The sequence below is a fragment of the Vidua macroura genome, chromosome 4 (genome assembly GCF_024509145.1).
Source record: "Vidua macroura isolate BioBank_ID:100142 chromosome 4, ASM2450914v1, whole genome shotgun sequence".
Taxonomy (NCBI): domain Eukaryota; kingdom Metazoa; phylum Chordata; class Aves; order Passeriformes; family Viduidae; genus Vidua; species Vidua macroura.
The window spans coordinates 32173834-32194711 of record NC_071574.1 but is presented as its reverse complement, the minus strand read 5'-3'; the positions used below and the strand labels follow the sequence as shown (position 1 = coordinate 32194711).

At 36.5% G+C, this 20878-nt stretch overlaps 1 protein-coding gene across 1 annotated transcript in view; it reads left to right on the top strand.

Annotated features, from left to right (window-relative positions):
• PDGFC (platelet derived growth factor C) overlaps positions 1–18493 on the top strand; it is a 120816-nt gene extending 102323 nt beyond the window's left edge. Inside the window, exons 4-6 of the mRNA XM_053975652.1 lie at positions 10425–10632; positions 16050–16267; positions 16864–18493. Of these exons, the coding sequence (XP_053831627.1) occupies positions 10425–10632; positions 16050–16267; positions 16864–16980 (543 nt within the window). The 3' untranslated portion in view covers positions 16981–18493. The remainder of the gene's footprint in view (positions 1–10424; positions 10633–16049; positions 16268–16863) is intronic.
• Positions 18494–20878: the final 2385 nt, after the last annotated feature.

Here is a 20878-nt window from a genome sequence, read left to right as displayed (position 1 = left end):
TTTGATTAAGCTGTTATATGTCTTTTGAGTAAAATGAGTAATTTTAAAAAATGTCTGCAGACATGGTGTCCTCTAACTATGGCTGGCCATATCCCCTGTCACAGAAGAAGGTACAAAAACGTTTTCTATTCAGAACAGGTGCACTTATGTTGGCTGTTTATTCCTTGTCAGCTACTGTCAGTCAACTAAGAACTAGGGCTTTGTGTACAGAAAAGAAAAAAAGGCTTCTGTAAATCATAAATATAGCAGCCACAACTTTTTCCTGCTTGAATTTTAGGTGTGTCTATAAATGATAGTGATCAATAGTCACAGTAACCCCATTTGCAATAAGATCTGAACAAACATTCATAAGACTACTTGCCCACTGCCATCTGATTGCAGGAATCTCTTTTTGCATTGATTCATTTGGGCACTTTATTTGCTATCAGTTCAACTATGATGTTATTCCTCCTTTTTGATGATAATTTCATATGGTAAGGAAAATTCAGGTTGTCACATTCTCCTGACTGAAGTAAAAGGTGTTCCACAATTCAGCCTTCAGGTATGTATACTGGACTTGCATAGTATCAAAGTTTCAGGGAAAGAAGCTAAACTGTGGTGGAATCCTATTCTGCTAAACTCAGCTAAATCTTGGAGCCAGGGTCTCTGTGCAATAAATAAAAACTGTAAAAAAATTATAAGGATATCATTATAAACATTGAGAAGAGATATTCTCTTTCTTGTTCCCAGTATTTGATTTATAAATCTTGATAAAGTTTCCCTTCCAGAAGGGAATTGCAGGCATAATACTACTTTCATCAAAATAGAACAACCTATAAAATTACATTTAACTTTATATTCACAAAATTAAGGTAAAGGGTTTGTCTATAGCAGCATTTGAAAAAAAAAACACTTCTTAATTAGCTGTCAACTCATGCATTTGAATGTCCATGAAGGAATATTTTAGTGCAAAATGATGTCACTACTATTTAAAACAGTCACTAAATACCCTACTGCTTTAATCACAAGGACAGCTCAAGCACAAAACAAAAACAAAGCTACCTTAAGAGCTTAGGGTGGAAACATAAAAAGATAATTGTGGGTATGTTCAGCAAGTCATCAAGCAATGAAATATTGATGTAGTTTTAGAGGGGTCTCTGTAGAGCTCCACTTTAATTCCTCAGTGAGAGCAGTATGAGGAGAAAATATGCCATTTTTTTGAAAATACAGAGTTCTGCCCTGCAAATGGGTACAAGGCTGCAATGACCTCTTAACAATGAACTAGATTAAGCAGGAAATAAACTTTAAATGTCCTTAAATACTGTGATGAGTAGTTAATAAGGGAGAGTTGAAAGGAACGCACTAAGACAGGGAGGACAGAGTTACTACTTAAGAAAATATTTTGTGTTTCCAAAACTTAACCTGCAGCAATCAGCAGCAGTACCATGAGGTGTGAATAGTTGACCACCTGTCCTGCACGTTCCTTCACACGTTCCACACATTGTAAGGATTCAGAGCAGCTGTTAATTTGTTGTGAATATAAAAAAGAAAATGCTATAAGACATGAAGGTTATGATTTCTCAGACACTGGGGGATTTGCCTGTTTTAGCACCTTGCTACAAGCACATGACAAGATCTTTCTCCAAATAAAGATTTTATAAGATTGTGATGAGAGAAACTATACTTTGGTAAATTATTTGGGTACTTCATTTTGCCTATAGGCCATCTACTTTCAGTCATTTTCAGCAGGTACCTTATCTGTATAAACACACAAACACACTTCATACCCTTTAAAATAAGTATATAGATGTTAGTATTGCTTGTGGTCTGAATTAGACTAAATATTTTTATTAAGCATTTAAATTGTACAAGACATAACATTATCTACTGTGTTATAGCTTTTTAAAGTGTTTAAAGTTATAGTCCTCCCATGTGCTCATACATGAGACAGGAACAGACAGATAGTTTTAAATGTATTTCATCAATTTGATTTGAAAATGTTATAATGAAAATTACTCTGAGGTTCAGAAATCAAAATATTTAGCAATTGTTACTAGGATACAAAAGGTAGGCTTTTTCTTATGGCGCATATATATATATAGAGATATATGGTATGGGGAGACCTCACTCTGAATTTTGTTTTAAAGTCTCATTTAAAAGAGAGAAATGTATAAAAAAGCAGAGAGTCCTTACTAAAAATTAAGATTTTGGAGGTAGTTATAGTTTAAATGTTACTCCGCCACAAGTGTACTTAATAGGAACCCTGACTCTGGGATAATAAACCTAAAATTAGTTTGTATATCTACAGTAAATTGAAAATTATAAAAAAAGAAAAATTATTTCAGGAAGTAACTTGAGATTCAAACTGACATACTGATTTGACTTTGAAGTTTCTTGTCTTGGAGATAATCTATGCCACAGCTTGTTCTATACTATTATCACAGGCTGTTTGCTTTTAAATGCTTCCTGTTCAACGCAGTGAATTGCAGCTTCATCAGGTCCTGCTTTCAGAATAGTAAGGCTGGGTCTTTGCCTACTAAGTCAAAATGTGTCCAAGTCATGAGATATCTTACATTTCTTTGAGTCTTCTATCTAGAATCCTCTTCACTACCATGTCCACAAATTCCTAATGCAGGCAAATACAATTAAAAGCCATTAGAAAGGTAGAAAAAAAGGCATCAGAGTTTGACTTTCATTTCAAGTATCTGGCTGAATCTGCCAGCTTTCTGGATTCTTGGGCTTGCAGGGGTTTATGCTTCATGGCTTGAGATCTCTGCAGTTGCCAAAGAGGCTGGCAACACAGCTTTCAAGCAGAGTTGTTTATACAATTCTTCTCTCCTTAATTAGCTCAAAGAATAAATCAGTGAATGAAAAGAAAAGAATACAAGAATCACTGGGTCATTTTGTAAAAAAACCAAATACTTCCAGTAAAGGAGAGAATTACTTCAGGTTATTACTCATGAAGTAGCACATGCTGCTTCAATGAGACTTACCAGATGCACTGAAAAAAATCAATGACATGCAACTGCACCCAAGAAATATAGTTGTGTCTGTGTATATATTTCCTAGGAATAGAAACCTCTAAAACTACCATGATGAAGTGTATTGACAATAAGATCTCCCATACAATACAGAGCTAAGCATCAGTTTTCTGCCTTTTGCCTTTAAAATGAATTAGCGTGATTGATTACTGATAGATGTGATCACAGAAAAAATCACACTGTATTTTATGCATATATAAACACAACTATTTATGTACAAATACATTATTATAGATATTTATGATAGCTAACCAATCACTAAAGGTTTCTTTGAATATAGCTTACAGAGATTATTGCTATTGATGGCATCCTCTGAGAGTTAATGAGCTAGCTCCAAATGTGTCAGCTCTGTCTTCACAGAGTGTCTCTCACACCTATACTGTCTATTTCAAAAGGCGTCAGTGTGCATAGACTTCAGGCAAAAAGCTGCAATTTGCCAGAGGAACACTGATGATTAGTGACATCCTGTGCTATTTCCATGCTGCTAGCTTCCTTGGGAGCATCTTGCAGTTGTTTCCAGCACAATTAGAATTCCAGGCCTTCTCTGTGAACTGCACAGAAACTCTGTTTAGGGGAATATTTAAACATTTTCAACATTTTATCTCAGAAGTTTAGCCTGAGGAAATGTTATGCTGTTAGTTAAGCTGTAAGACTGTTATCCAATGCTACTTTTGCACATCTTTATTGTTTTATTCCCACCCATGACAGGCAAAACCAGAAAGGCACAAATGTGTTCACTTTCCCTTGTGATCTCTGTGCTCTTTCTCCTGTTGGTGGTTATGGAGTACAGATTACGCACTATTCAGAAAGCAATCCTCAAACTGTAGTAACAAAAATATGGATGCAGAGTTTGGAAAGCCATCTCTGTCTTTAAGATGTAAATTGGTGCAAGGGCATACTCAGTAAATGGAGTCCTCAGTGAAATAAAAGGAAAACCCTTCATGCACGTGAAGAGAGCCTGAATAAGCTTTTGATAAGAGGTCATAGCACTCCATAGGAACAGAAAATTTAGGGCGCCTGTGAAAGGCAGAGAGCTGGAGGCTCAGGAAAGAGAGGTGCTGTTATCCTGCAGTCTGGTTCTCATTTGCAGAAGCATTAAATTGAGGAGGGCTGGTACCCCTCTACCTGTGTGTCATTTGACTGGAAGAGGTTGCATCCTTGAGACGAGGCTAGCAGAAAGAGAGGGATGTTTAACTCAGTGCCACTGGAGCTTGTTTCACCAAGGCTACCTGCTCAGCAGCCCCAGGGTGATGTGCCTCTCCTGCAACCATCTTTGCTGCTGTGCCAGTAACTTCATCCTAAGCAGTAAAAAGTGCTGCAGTGGATAGGAGCTGTGGCAGCCTTCCTGACTTCCATCTCTGCCATGTGCAATAAACATCCTTGCCTTATTCCTGGTTTTGGCAGTCTAAATTGATTTATCTGTCTCTGTGGCTTCTTTCTTTTTTATTTTTTTTTTTCATTCCTTTACTTAAGGCATAAGAAAAGGATCCCAGAACTTGATTTCTCTACTTGGGTGTTTGCACACAGGCCCAGCTACAGATCACCTCACTTCCTTCTGCCTTGCAACTTGAACAGGACTAACACTTTCTTAGCAGTGCACATTAATGTTGCACAGAGAAGATGTCTTTATAATTGAGAGACTTTCACAAGTGCTTTTTCTTTTGTACTGCATAGATGCAAGCAAGTAAAAGTATGCGCTTTTTCAGGCAGGTCAGGATTTCTAGAGGCTCCTAACACCTATTACTGCCTGTACTTCTGGGAGAAAACAAAGAGCTATTGTTATGCGGAGAAATTTGTGTCCTCGGGGCAAACTTGAGAGAGTTGGATATCTGCTTTCTCCCAGAGCTTCTAATGATGCTAGTAGGACGGTTACCTGTGATTATAAAGGAAGAAAACAGGCTCTTTAGTGTGTGTTACAAGAATGTGCATGTACTATAAGTTTCAAAAGCATATCTTTAAATCTAAGCAGGACTTGGAAAAAAAAACAAAAAAAAACCAAAAACCAAAAACCAAAAAACAAAAAAAAAAAAAAAAAACCAAAAAAAAAAAAAAAAACCACAAAACAAAAAAAAACCCCAAAAAAACAAATTCTGAGGATATTTCATTAAGAGAAATATGTTATTTCTTTCAAATTACTGATCTTAGTTGGGTTTCAGGGGAGACTAAGTTCCTTTGAGGCTTTAATAGAGTCCCTTCTAGTTTGATTAAACTACACTGATGTTTATTAGTTTCTATGAACTGTGCCAACTGATGAACGGGTCATAACTCAGAAACTGCTTGACAATATTTTCTTCAAGACAAGAAAGGGAAAAAAAAAAAAGTAGGGATTTCTTTCGTGGGGAGGTAATTATTTGAGGCATAGTATTCAGTACTTGTAAGTGTCCTGTCATGCCAAATATTTGACTCACTTGTTTTTGTTTTTCCAGTCTTAGTGCTTGCGTTATTAAACATGAAATTCCTTACTCCTGGCGGCAGCAACCTAACATTACTATTTCTTGCCTCTCCTTTAACTGGAAGAGAGTAGTGTTTAGTACCTTTAGAGTGTTAGTACTCTTATCCTGAGAAACAGGAGCAAAATAAATGCTTTTCTTAGGTCATAATAGTGCTTAAGAGCTGATTTTATAGATTTTAGTGCTGTTATGTTCTGAATTGTTTATCCTTGGAGCAGGTGCAGTGCAAGGAAAGAGGAGATGGATAGTGGCAAACAGGAAAGGTTATAATATCCAGTCTCATATCCAAATTTATACCTGGTATCTGTCTAACACACTTCTGTATTCTTCAGATAAACCAGTAATGAGTATCTAACAAAAATTGGTTGTATTCATTCTCTCACAGAATTTGTGAGATCAAGGAATTGCCTTTATGCTCATTTTACAGATTTGATAAGGCTGTGTTACAAACCTGTATGCTGTGAAATTCCTGGTGCCAGAGTGAATCTAAAACTGTATTTGTGTTAGCAGCTGCTGTGCTTTTAGTTGTGATGGTTTTGCTGTTGTAGGTCTATTCTTCTTTTTCAGAAGTTTGCCTCTTGTTTATTTTCAGCCATATACACAGTCATGCTGCCATAGCAAGGAGATACTACTTCCAGATGCTTTACATTATGACGGTTTGACTTAAACACTGTGCTCAGAATAACACAAGAAATATGTGTCAGAACAAGAAATAAGTCTTTAAGTTAGGCTACATACTAAATAATACTTTAAGCTTTAACTTCAACTAAATAATTTTAAATTTTTTTGTTGAAGTTTTTGTTCAGATTTGCTGCTTCAGTGAGGGTTGACTTCTTATTCTACTTACAGTAGTGTCCTACTCTGTTCCCTTTGAGAAGGAGGCTAGATGGAGTAGTTTTGATTCCTTTAATAGGGCACAACTAACATTGTGAGCACCATAAGATGCATTTTAGTCCCTAATTTTTTTCTGGGGCACTGTTATGTGTGATGTTCTGGGCTGGATAGTCTTGTGACATTAATCTGTATTATTTCCGTCCTTTTTTCCAAGCCTATATCTTTTACTGTTGCCTAAATTTTATCTATTGGCCTGTCTTGTATGTTTGTAAACAACTTAGAGGATTTCAGTGTGGTATTTGTTTTGAAAGGGCTAAGTGCATGTGCAGAAATACAATATAAACAAACCTGAAGAAAATTCCGTTTCATCCAACACCAATTGTCATTCTTGGCTGTTGTACAGGCCAGCAGAAGTTTAATGTTTTCTGCTCTGGTTTTCATCCTGAATAATTTTAACTAACAGTAAATATGCAACTGTTTGCCTCTATCTTGGTTCTAAGCATATTTATGCTTATTAAAGTAATTTGAAATTGTTTCCTGGTCAGAAAAACAGAAAAAAAACCCCACAGTATGACTTTTATAGAGGAATCACATAAAGAACTTGATGCATTTGTCAAATCTATCTTGACAGAAATTATTCATGCTCAGGGAAAAAAAATAAGAAAGGTGATCTCAAACCTAAAACATTGACATGAGTTGAAAATGTGTTGCTATGACAGAATAAGTGTTTACTGTCAATTAGTATTTATTATAGCAGACTGTGGAGAACATCACTTCCCAGAAAATGGTTTCCATCAGGAAAGATATTTTGGATAGCTGCTGTATTTGGACAGCAGAAGTGTCTGCGGTCTTGGGTTGTATCTCCCCTGTCAGATAAATAAATATATGTTAAATCAAAGGTTGATTATTTTTGAGATGACTTGTTAGGGGAGACATGAGAAATTTCTGTGGAGTAAATTAGGTGATACCATCTATAGAATAAATGTCCACCTGACAGATGGCTGCTTCATTATCAGATCATTATCTCCATCAATACTGAGCAGCAAAACAGCTAGAGATTATCAGTGGTCGCCCTGGGAGGCTTTCCCAGCACCATTCTGCTGTGAAATGGCAGCACTCTCTCTGACACCCACTGACTGCTGGTGTCATGGCACAGCACAGAGGGTGCCGTGAGAACACCAGTGCGTGTCAGCCATGAAGCTGCAGAGTGAGGTATCCAGCTAGGACTGCCTAGAGAAATATAGATTAAATTGCAACAGGAGTGATAGATTTACTATAAAGTGACAGAAAGCTTCAGGTAAGAAGCATTTCAGCATTTCAGCAGCTATGATGTTACTTTTGAGTTACGCTGAAGTTCTGCATTTGCTTGCTCTAAAAGGTGTGTACCATCAAAGAAGTCAAGTTTTAATTTCTTGCATCAAATCATTTCTGCTTTCCACTCTGCGAGTAAAACCTTATTGTATGTGCAAATTCTGCCTATAGATGACAAACTTTGAGAAAGTCAAGTGAAAATATAAATTGTATAGTATTCTAATATATAGTTTTAGTCACTGGAAGGAGTACCACTTATGCCCTGGATGTTCTATCCAAAAGATTTAAATTATAAAATAATTAGTATCCACTAGCAAGTAAAAACAATGTAAAGTATAATTAGAAGTACCATTTATCTTGAGCAGTTTATTGAATTGAGATTTCATGAAGGTTATTATGTCACAAATTCAATATACAGCATTTATAGCTTTATGATATCAATTATCTTTAATCTTTGGGACATTTTAACTGTCATATAAATTGACTAACATTAAAGATTATTGGAAAAAGCATTCTTAATCCTGAGATCCTAATGACTTTATTCTAAAACATTCAAAGTTGTATGATTTTGCTGTTTCAATTACTTTTTCTTTCTGTTTTGGCCTGCTGTGAGAATGACTAGAAAGTGATGGCAGCTTTAATTGTGTTACAATTAAGTGCAGTGATTCACCATATCCTCACAACATTTTACAAATGCCTATTGAATCCAGTATACCATAAACTGATGGATTACTTGCTACATATGTATTGTTTAGTGTGGATGCTGTAAGTTGTAAATATGGAAATAGCTTCTAGATCCATACATTTTTTTCTGGAATCCACCTGTTTTTCTGGCAACAAAAATCCTACAGAAGTAAGACACTGAAGTAAATTCTTCAGCTGAAGACAAAATAGAAGCTTTTTTTGTTTATTTCAGTTATTAGTTCTACCACTGATTTTGTTTTTCATGTTAGTAAAACCCTGCACCTTCAAAGCAGGAAATGTGACTGTTACAGCTTTGTGCAGAAAAACAGGAAGAAAAATTTTGAAATGTTTATTTTTTTGACTATCTGAATTACAGTGTCACAGCAGAAGCTTGCTAAGTAGCATATTTTGTTAAGAGCAACTATTTAAATTATAGACCATAATCTGTTGGTTTATTATCATAATGGATCAATGTGTTGCTATTTTTAATGCAGGCAACAGAGCAAAGAGAGGAAGAAATATTTTAATATTTTGAAAATTACGTTCATCCAGGATGGGAAACAACTGTTTCACCAACTCTATTGGAAATTATTACCAAGATGAAAATATTGTAAAATTAACAGTAGCAGAACACTTCATCTATGTTTTGTACTATTTTTGCAAGACTTCCAGTTAAAAAGCAGCACAAATCCTTCTAGTGGCTGCATTTCTTGAAGTTGTAGAGAGAGAAAGCCTTGAAGCAAAAAATAGGAAGGCCATGGTGGTTACTCCCATTTGCTGCTCTTTCAACCACACATTTAGCTGAAACCAAAACTGCATATTTAATAGAATTTAGAGGGCAGAAAATAAAATATTATTATTGCATAATACAGCTACCACAGGAATATGTATTTTAGAAAACTTCTGTTGAGTGTTGCACTAAATCCTCTTTTCCAGCAAAACTGCTACAATTCTCATCAATTTCCCTGATCATTTTGAAAAGGTAAATGACTACCTACCATTGATCTGACATTACAGATGGAAAAAATTATAGGATATACACACTTCACATTACAGTACTGAGAGCACCATTTTGGCATTAAGTGGTATGAGGAATTTTAAATATAGATATATATATATATAAACACATATTCTCCTCCTTTCCATCCCCTAAATCTGCAGCGCGTTCAATTTTTTCTTCATTTTTCTCACGTGATCCAGATGAATTGCTCTGGTGCACTACTGTGGACATAATGCCTGCATAAAGAAAAGCCTGAAGCCTAAACTGCAGGTGCTTCAGAAGCAGCTTTCTACTTAGGCTTACCTTCCTGCCATTTTTTTTTGTTTGTTTTGAAAATACAAATCAATGCATAATTTTAAAACAGATTGTAAACAAAAACAGATGCCTCACTTTGCTTGAATTGTCTGTGACGAAATACTCCTGTCTGCTGAGCTTGTCAGTGAGATTTGTGCTGTGGTAAAGTACTTTGTCAGGACTCAATTTCAATGTTTAAATACTTTTGATTTCATTTGGAACATTTTTTTCTCTTTGTAAGGGAGAAATAATTTTAGTTATGCCAGATGTTGTTATTACTCTGTTCATTACTGTTCAGTAATTCTTAGTACTGTATGAAACACAACTGGTGCTTTTTTTTTATTTATAGATGAGAGCAAGAATATTTGCTGTCTTTGTACTGGGGTATGTTAATATTTTGCGTTGAAGGACAAGAAGACAAAGATTGTGGCTAAGTTTCTGAGGCAGAACGTGAAATGTTTCAGATTTCTAGAGGGGTTTGGGAAATGCCTGTAAATGGGGCCATATTTTTAAATCACCCTTTGTTCTGTTTCTGAAGTCCCATCCGTCACTCAATGAACATCTTCAAAGGAGAGGTGTAGTGGCATGCTAGCTGCAAGGCTGGAAATATAAGAAGTAGGCAAACTCTGCAGTGGAAGTTTGTTTACAATTATTGCTGAAGAATAATTAGGTACTTTTTGACTCTTGTCATTTGTCTTATTAGATAAACTGTACTTTGGAAACAAGCTATCCGCTTATAAACTTTCCCAGCTATGTAACTCAAAGTACAGCACTTTGTCAGCAGATCCATTAACCCTCTGACTGGTGCTCTTCTCTTGGGTTTGATTGCAGCACCACACAGAAGCACCCAGCCCATCACTGCTACCCCCATCAGCCTTGCCCTTGGATGTATTAAACAACGCCGTTGCTGGTTTTAGCACCGTGGAAGACCTTATCCGCTATCTCGAACCAGAGCGGTGGCAGCTGGATTTGGAAGATTTGTACAGGCCAACGTGGCAACTTCTTGGGAAAGCATACATTCATGGGAGGAAGTCAAGAGGTAATTTACTCTTCTGTCTGGCCTTGCAGGTTGCTATGGGTAAGATTTCTTGACTAAGAATTAAGAGCGTTCTTCACCTTGAGTTTTGGTTCCAAGAAAGGAATACATTAGAAAGAGGGCAGATACCATTGTTGTTGCTGTCCTCACCATTGTATTATTTGAAAAAGGACAATAGTTCAACTCAAAACTTAAAGGAATTTAGCAGGATAGGGCAGCAAAGTGTAATTAACAAAAAAAAAAAAAAAAAAAAAAAAGAAAAAAAAAAAAGAAAAAAAAAAAGCAAGCACAGCAGTTTCCTGTAGGAAACCTGGAGGCAGGGCATCTTGATAGGGTAACATATTTGAAATCTGTGGGTTTCTTTTTTTATGGAGGGCAAAAACTTTATTTTAATTTTAGGTAGGTAATGTCTTACGTTTGTATCATGTGCATGATTTTTTATTTCCCTACAATTTTTCTAGTCTCTACATGAAATGAATTGAGAGCAATACTTAAATGTTTCTCTTTGATGACACCTTAGGAAATACCATGTGTTCATGTCTGGGTTGATCATGCAGTTGTCAACTTCATCAGAAGTAAAGTAGACTGTGTTTTCAAAATTTGTAGATCTATTGATCAGCAACTCATTTTCTTCCTTCTACATCTGACACTCCTGAATTTCCTGCCACATCCCAACCAGATGCTACCCACTATTTCATGTTTATGGATAACATGTGGATGGATAGCATGAAGGCAATGCCACCTTCCTTGTCCACCACAGAGCATGAAAAGGAAAACATATGAGCATAACTGAACAGCCTTCCCTGTTGGTGAATGTAAACTAGAAGGTTATCATCTGATCAGCAAGAAAAGGGAGGAAGTAGAACCTTGCATAGCTCAAATTTAAGGGTTTGACAGTTAATTCTTAGATCAGAGTGCAGAAATCAACTTTGTACCCTATCCATCTTGCTGTGCTATAGCTGTGCATAGAGCAGCTGAATTATGAGCCAAAGAGGAGGAAACATCTTTAAAAGCTCTCAGATAGTCATTTAACACTTCCTTAATTAAAGAGATTTAGTATTTGCCAAATGCATGCCAGAAGCACACAGTAAGTGGGAGATAAACAAAATGCAGGTGGTGGATAACATCTATATAGACAGAAGAACCTCCCTGCAAGACACATCTTAGAAAGAAACTATCAGAGTAAATCTTTTAAAGACTTCTAATTAGATGCTGAAATAGATTTTTTCACAGAATAAACATATCATGATATTGCCACATTTGCGTTAGAGACCACCCTCAGACTCCATTACTTAGTCTGTAATTTAATAGCCTGAGGTGGAAAATATGTCCAGTTGAAATGACATAGGACTATTTAATAGATAGGAAAAACAAAATCTTTTTCTTCTTTTTAATTTTTTTCCCATGATATTCTCTCAAGCAACATGTTGCTGTATTTCAAAACCTTTGTAAGAAATGTTTGTGAAAAGGGCATATCCTAAAATTTTTCGTTTTATTCAAACTCTTTGATTCATGCTTAGATCAGTTTCATTTTTACAGTGTTTCAGTGTAAAAGCTAAATTGCTGTCCTGTTTTCATAAAAAAGTGTTTCTTACTTTATGTAGAGAATTATCCTCTACTCCTACTTAATAATTTGTATGAAAAAACTATATTTAGACAACCTAAATTCCAGAGAATTTCTGTCTCTGATGTTTTCTCTGGATAAAATGCTTCCAAAAACTTCTAGTCAGGAAAGAAGAAAAACCAAGTTCAGAGGCTTTGATGTCGAAATATAGTCCTAAATTCTTCTATACTATTAAACATGCTGAAAAATAAAATATATTTTGCTGTGCAAAAAAAAATTATCTCATCACTTCCCACTGAAATCTATGTATAATCTTTAGATCATGTTCTGAAATCTCCTTAAGGAGGAAAAAAATAGTCCCAGTGAAAGCATAGTCCTTAGCAGTTGTGGTTTTTGTACAGTTATGTCACTTTTTTTTTTTTTTTTTTTTTAATACTTCTCTTCTTGCTTGAGATTTTGAAATAACTCCTATTGTAGAAGCCAGTAAGAAACTTACATTCCCAGGAGCATCTCCAAAGTGCTTAGCAATGAAAACCATTCTGCTGCTATCTGTGCTCACACACAAGTGCCCTAACTGGAATTTCATTTGTTTAATTGACTTTGAGAGCAGTATCCAGCTGGAAAAATGTTTTGGGAAAGAAGTTTCCCTGTGGTACTCGATGCACATCCAGAAGATGCCAGAAAATTGCATTGTCAGTTGCATAACACAATTAATTTCAGGCTGCTGTGAACATGGATTGGTTCAGTTGTGTGTGCCAGTGTAGGCACACTCCTGAAATACACTTTACTGTAGGCCTACCTGCATCTAGATTTTTCTCCTTCACTTATTTTTATTTTAGTGTTTCCATTTATATGCTACTGCAGAGCCTTTCACTCCTCCTGAACTAGTGCTAGACAAAAGAACCTTGACTGTTGTGTCAAACATGATACATGAGTGGAAGCCGAGTTGAAGGAGTGTTTAAATGTTCACATTATAACAGGTACTGAAACTCAGTGCACTTGGGAAATCCACGTAACCTTTTATTGTGGTTAAGTAAACACTTTTAAGGGAATATATACATTCTCTCATCTAGTTTCGTGCCCACAGTGTGTTAAAATAAATTTTGAACAGACAGCTACACTTTGAAAAAATAACAGCTTCATTCACACACTTCAAAGTGACTATATAAGCACTAGATAAATTTGCCACAGACCTTTTAATGAAATTGGATTACATAAGATAGGGCAAGGGTTCATTGTGAGGTATCATAGCAATATACCTTAGTACATTTTAAAGCATGGAAATCAAACATGACATTTGTTCATCTTTCCTGAAGCCTGTTGTAACAGTACAGCACACTGAAAGACATCTGCTAAGAGCTGACTGTGTGTTCTCCAAGAGAACCCTTTTAAAATTAATGTCTGCAGGTCTGAGGGATTGAGTTCAAATTAATTTCTTTTTTGTGACATAGTGAGTAACATGCTGTTAATTTTAGTGCATTGCCCTTTTCTCTATACCTACAGCTAGCTGTAGGTATGGAAATGGATGCATTCCTCTGCTGCTGCCAGAAGGCAGGAGGCAATGGAGGACATCACCACACAAGAATCTCTCTCCCACTGCTCCGTGGGCCTGCTGGAAGAGGTGTCAGTGCCCACTTTCACTTTCAATATCTCATGGTGAAGGGCTGACCAGCACGTAAGATTAGCTCCTTCCAATTCCCTGCACAATGCATATCAGTCTCTGCATAAACAATCTTCCAGGAGAAAGTATGAGCAGAACTAGCACTTCTCACAGTGTGCTTCAGGCATTTTATCCTCATTCAGACAGCTCACTTATTATATGTTTGAAAACATTACAGAAGAAAGAAATACTCCATTCCTGTCCACAGTCCTTGATTAATGGAGGTAGACATATCCGCCTTTTAAGTGACTCAGCCTAGAGCTATTAGCTGATCAGAAGGGCTTAAATAATTTCTGGTTTCTCACAGTGAATCTGTCCCCTGGAACTTTCGTCTCTTTTTTCCTCTGCTCTCTTCTCAACTTTCTCCAAGGAATGCTCTTGCAGTGTGGGAGGCAGGCTGGTGTCCTATCAGTAACTTTATTGGAGTTATTACACACTCCTCCCTCTTAAAATTCAGTTTGTTTATTTAGGAGCCTATGTTAACCTGATAGTGGTGGAATGAGGTTCCCCAGCTTGGCATTCACTGTGAGTGCAAGCAAAGAAAAGGCTTCAGTGTGTTTAACTGACCTTTCACAATAATAATTCCTTACTTATGGGTGCCAGTATATGGATATGCCTGCAAAAGAAATGTTTGAAGGAACATGGATTGAAATTCCTTTCCAAAGATCTGCTCCTTGGAGAGTAACAGTGAGCATTTCTGTTAAAGAAATTCAGCTTCCAATTTCTTTTTTTATGTCTTATGTGTTTAAATAGAATTAGGAGGAATTATCTTGCCTTGATAGGCTGAAGTTCTTGATGACCTCTTGAGGTTCTTTACATAGTAGAGAGGGAAAAAAAGGTATTTCTCTAGAGGGTGATTCAGATCAGATACTTATTTTAGCTTTATTGTATATATTTTTATTTATGAATAGATGACATTAAAGTATTTTTTAAGTTATATTAATGCACTGGGTTCTTTTCCCCCCCCTATTTTTTTTTCTTGATTTAGCTTAAAACCAGTTGGTTAAAGGTCTTTGTCACTTTATTCGGGGCCTCTGTTTCACTCATCTCAATAGCCATGTTATCTTAGGGTTTTCATTTTCTCTTTACCATTTTGTTTTTCACTAGAGAGAGTAGTATCCCTGTGAATTAGACATCACTTCTATTCCTTAATGGTAGGTGTGGAGAAAAATCAATTCAGACAAAACATCATAGATCATGATCATTACAGTCTGACTTTTCTGAAATAAATTCAATTTACATTGCTTCTCACTTTTTTTTCCCCAGTCTTATACAATTTTTTTCCTTCTTCTTTCAAGGCTTGTTAACTCTTGACTATGCAGCTAAGATGAACATAAAGCTTGTTGTCTTTCAGATCTTTTCATGAACTTGCTGTTCAACCATTCTCAAAGTGAAACTTTAGTATGATACAGTGGAACCAGTTTATAGGGAAACTGGTGCCCTATAAAGGCAACTTCAAGTTAGTTGCTTACAAGGAGGAACTTTTATTTAAGACACATCAAGAGAAAATGAACCCTAGAGAAACAACAGAAATTCATGTATATGCTGTTATGAAGAGGAAGGAGAAAATGGAACCTACTAATAGTTATATAGATATACAATCTTGTACAGTTATTTATTCTGTGCAGAATTCCCTGATGATGACAACTTCTTGAAGTTCTTATTCCATAAAAGTAACTTCTGCTTAGATATGAATGGTTTCATTCTTTCTTATAATTACAACACCCTAGCAAAGAAGCAATAGTTGAAATTGTAACAAGGAAGAAGTTTGAACGCTTTATTGTAAGTGAATTAAAAATGTCTTTGAAACCTTGCAAGATTCTTAATTGCTCTCTGTGTATTTCTCCAATCCAAAATGACCATAGAATAGCAACACTGGAGCTCAGAGTATTCGTGTGAACAAAGTGACTTCCATTAGAGTTGATCTGATAAAACATGTACTGGAACATAGTAGACAAATCTTGCTTTAATTTGAACCAACTTTGCCAGAGTTATAAAATAATTGGTGGATATCACTATGCAGCAATCATTCCATTTAAGTTTCATGGTATTCATGGAACTGCAGTACTGTACTTCTGTGCTGAACCTGCACAAAAGTGAACCTTCCCCATGGGTTCTGCACCGCTGAAGTTGATCTGCCACAAAGGAACTTGGGTTGCAGATGAGGCAAGCGCCGTTCTCCCTGTCTCTTTGCAGTGGTGGATCTGAACCTCCTGAAGGAGGAGGCGCGGCTGTACAGTTGCACCCCGCGCAACTTCTCGGTGTCGCTGAGGGAGGAGCTGAAGAGAACAGACACCATCTTCTGGCCGCTGTGTCTGCTGGTGAAACGCTGTGGTGGAAACTGTGCCTGTTGTCAGCAGAGCTGCAATGAGTGCCAATGTGTGCCAACAAAAGTCACCAAAAAATACCACGAGGTTTGCACTATTTTTAAATTTTCACGTTTGGAAATACTGAAAGCCAATCAGGGTGTTTATTTTTAATAAAACGAATGCACCAACATTAATATTTTAATATAAATAATTTTTAGCATTTTAATTAGGTATTGCATTGAAAAAAGTGAACTCTTCCTTGTTAATATACTTTTCTGTGCAACTAGCAATTAATTTCTGAAGTATTTACTGGTGCATTTCAGACACATTATACCTTTTGTTCTTCTTTTTCTAGTGGTAGATATCAACTTTATGAAGAAACAAATAATTTTCATTTCCATTGCTATAAATTTATAGCTGAAATTATTTATTATAGAATTTTCTAATTGGGTTAACTCTACTGTTTGCTCTTAAATAAAATTAAGTGGAAATCTGAAATTGCAAGACTCTTCTTTGGTAAAGCAATATGATTTAATCATGTTCAACATGATTTAATCAATTTTGTAAATGGCATTAATGAAGAAATTCAGTTTTAATATTCTTCCTGTCATCCAGTGGGTTTTTAGTGCAATCTAGCTCATAGTCTAGGTGTGTGATGAAGCACTTGCTGTTTTCTTGATGCTTGGCTTCTTCTCCTTCAGGTTCTTCAGCTGAAGCCAAGGATTGGTGTCCGGGGATTGCATAAATCGTTGACAGATGTACCCTTGGAACACCACGAGGAGTGTGACTGTGTGTGCAAAAGGAATACTGAAGGATAAACATGATATAATTGTGCTGTTTTCTTTCAAAGCACATTCAATCAATGGCTGATTCTATTATGGGGCTTGTGCATTATCTCCTTCTGTAATCTCAGTTGTTTGCTTTGGGGATCTTCCGTCTTGAAGATTTACAGTGAGCTCTAAAAAGAGGAGAAGCCAAACTGGGATTATATGTTGTGTGACAGCTCTGTTTGGAGGCCCAGTGAAAGGATGGGAGAAAGGCATCAATGAGGGATTTAAAATATATGTATTGTTTTGTCCCCCACAATTTTCTTGGCAATACATGGATTTATAATTTAGGAGTAAAAAATAGATTTAGAAGGCTGACATCATGGAGACTTGATCCTGCTGGCTGTCTCATTTCTACAGCTCGAGTACATCTGGCCTCTGGTTGAAAACACCTGAAATCTTTGTGTTCAGCTACTTCTACGTACTCTAAATCAAAGTGTTCTCTGTTGTATAAACTTGAGTTAAAACAGACTGTCTTTTTCCGAATTAAATTTAATTTGTCTAATGCTGGTAGGAAGGACTGGATTTTTCCATGTGCTTTAGTAAAGCTCCTGCCTTTTAGAAGGAAGACTGGACAATAACGTGAGCTAAGGAAGCAAACATTGAAAAGATCAGTGCCTTTATTCTTACTACTATGGCTGATGATTTTTTTTGTGTGTTTGTTTTTTTTTTATCGTGTACATTTTTATACTCTCCTCTTGACGATATAACTATTTGCTTTTCTAAACTTGTTAAATATATCTATTTTTACCAAAGGTATTTAATATTCTTTTTTTAATTACAACCTAGATCAACTATTTTTTAGTTTTGTGAGACTTTAAAGCCAGATTTATACAGTTGGAGGAACAGAGATGTGACTACAGTGGGAAAGAAGCATGATCTCTTTGCAGTTTGTTTCTACAAAGTGAAAAGTACAGGTTTTTTACCTGGATTCACAGTAATAGTAGACAGAGATGTGTGGATGAAGCTCTAAGCTTGCTAGCTCCATGAGACTAAAAATATGAGACAGAGGTTACTATAACCGGTTTCAGAAGTTGAATTTAAAAATTCCCCCTCTCCATACTGTCCTTTGTTCAGGTAGAAAAGAAATGAGCATAGATGGATGCATTCTGGCTTGTTTAACTCTTTAATATCTTTAAAGGAGAATTACCTACAATGTAAGAAAAGGAACCAGTGGCTTGAAGCCATCATGATGCATCATGTTCATCGGAAGGCAGCTGTGTCAGTGGTGAAGTGTAGGGTTTTCCATTGACAGAAACAGCTGCTGAAGTGCTGTTCACTCACAGGAACGTAACACTCTGCAGTGCAGTTTGATGAACTCTATGGTATCGTTCTTCTGTATGTTTTATTCTTTAACCAGTACACTTATCCCACCCCATGCAAATTGAAATGGAAACAGTAAAGTATTTTGCTTGTAAAATGTTTTAACATTATGCCTAGTTTATTTTTTTGACTATTGGATTTTCAGATTGTAATGAATCACAAAATAAAATAATAATGCTAATTTTGGAAGAATAAATGTTTCAGTGTGGTTGCATATTTGTACCTGTCAGTATACAATTTAATGGGAAAAGTTAGGATGGTGATTTTCTCCTTATCATTTTGAAAGTCAGCTCTAAATGGAAAAGTCTTCTGTTGCCAGGACTTCCACTTGCTTTATTAATTCTGCATTACTGTAAATCCACAAGAAGAAAAAAGAAAGGAATTAATGTGATGCTATTTGTACAAACATTCAGAATGTTCAAAATTGTGTGGATGTGAAGCCATCAGATTGAAATAACATCTTCTGTTATTGTTTCCATAGTGAAAACGAATTCTGATGAAAATTTGAGTTTTTTACAAGTTAGTATGACTTTCTGATACCAGTTCTGGAAAATATTCAGGTGGCTTCTTATTTTGTCCCAACCCTCAAACACCTACTCAGTAAGAAAAAATTCTGGTGTAAATGTGACATATAATTTTCCAGTCTGAATATTAACCCTGTATCAGAACACAGAATTATGGTCACACAAGAAACCTGGTTTACTTGAGTTTTGAGTCTTTAACCAGAAGTGTTTTGAAGGGATGTTGGGGATGTTTTTGTATTACTGTTGTCCTTTTTTTTTTGTTGTTTTTCTGGGGTTTTCTTTTTGGGTTTGTTTGTTTGTTTGTTTTGTTCTTTTTATTTTTTTTTTTTTTTTGCTTGTTTTTTGTTGGTTTTTTTTACTTTAAGAGCTTTTGAACAGCAAGTCAAGGTAAAGACAGAAATCATAGCCTCTGGCATCATAATTCAGCAGAAGAATCAAAAGATGTAATTCCATTACAGAAGATTCTACTGTAGGAAATGCAGGAGGTCTCATCCTCTCTGTAGACTTGCTAGGAGAAAAAGGCTGGTCATGAATTTTGGAGTAGTTATTTGGTGGCAGCAGAGTAATGGGGAGTTTCTGGAACCATGCGGGATATGGAGAGTAATGTTTTCTAAATGTTACAACTAGTTTATTTTCTCTTGCCCCTCTCTGGCTCACTTTCTTCCTTGCCAGTTCCTTGAACCAGTTTCCTTCCCAGCTGCTTGCTATGGACCTGCATTTGAGCTCCTTACCCCTTTGCTCCTTGTATCACCTTCACAGGGCTGTCTCTCTTGTCTGACCCAAAATCAGCACCATTTCTGTTTGCCACCCTCTTGTGCCATCTTCACCCATCATTGGGCTCCGTGCCTCCCCTCGGCTCCGTGCTCAGGCTTCATCTTCTCACTACTTCTGCCAGGACTTCGTTTTTCCACCTCTCCTCAGACATTCAGAAGATTTGGCACTCCACCTCCTCCCTAGCTGAAAGTCTGGAGAGGCTCATTTCTCCTCCAGGAGGGGATGTGGGAAAGGCACCAGCTGAGGGGAGCAGTGAAGGGTGCAGTTCTCCTGCTTGGTGCTGCATCCTGGGTCCTGACAGGCAGAGCAGCTGCTCCTGGCCGTGGGTGACTTCTAAGCAAAAGGTGTGGTAAAAACTGACTGAAGATATTAATAATGAATTACTAACAAGCAACTAACAGTGCCTTTCACAGCTACAGGTAATGACAGCTGAATGCCAAGGATGCTTGGAAATTGACATAAGTGGGTAGTAAGCTTGTGATTTTCTAATGTGGAATAAACGTTGCAAGTTTTGATCTTACATCTTTGTGGAGATCTTTTTAAAATGTTACTGTGTATTTTAAGCTATGAATTCCTGAATTGCATTAATGTAAGCATCAGTGTTTGGCAATAATGGCTGTTTCTAATAGGTCTAAACAGTGGAAACAACCAAGTAGGACAAAGTAGCTCCTGTAAACAGACAAAATCCAAATAGCACAGTCTGGATTTTGTAGATTTTATCCTATGCCCAATAAATGTCTTCAGTCACAAGTAATTGTTCTCCCCAGAGGAATAGGTGGGGGAGCTGATGACTGATGTTGAGCCTTGTTTTTATGGATTCTGTAGATACTCACATTCCTGGAACCTTCCTGTCAGCTGTGGCCAGCATGGGAGTCATGGAGAAGCACCAAGTCTTTACTCACCAAGGACGTTAACTGCAGATCTCTTGGCTCTTAAAAGACTTTAAGTGTTTTTGCTCTGTGTCTGCCTGGTTGAACAGCCTTACAGCTCCTTTTCAGCAGAAGAGGAGAAGAAAAACCCATAGATGATACAACAGAGAGTGTGGAGAAAAAAAGATAGAAACACAAATATTTGGTTTTTATTAGCGAGTACATTATCTAATGCAAGCTGTTACCTGAATTCCTTTCTAGCAAAGAACTGGGTTGACACTGTTAAAAATTTGCAATTCAGATGCTAGCTGCTTAAATAGTCTCATTTTGATTACTCAAATTCTGAAAATAAAAATTGTAAACATTTACATTCTGTTTAACTTCTGAAGATGCAATAAT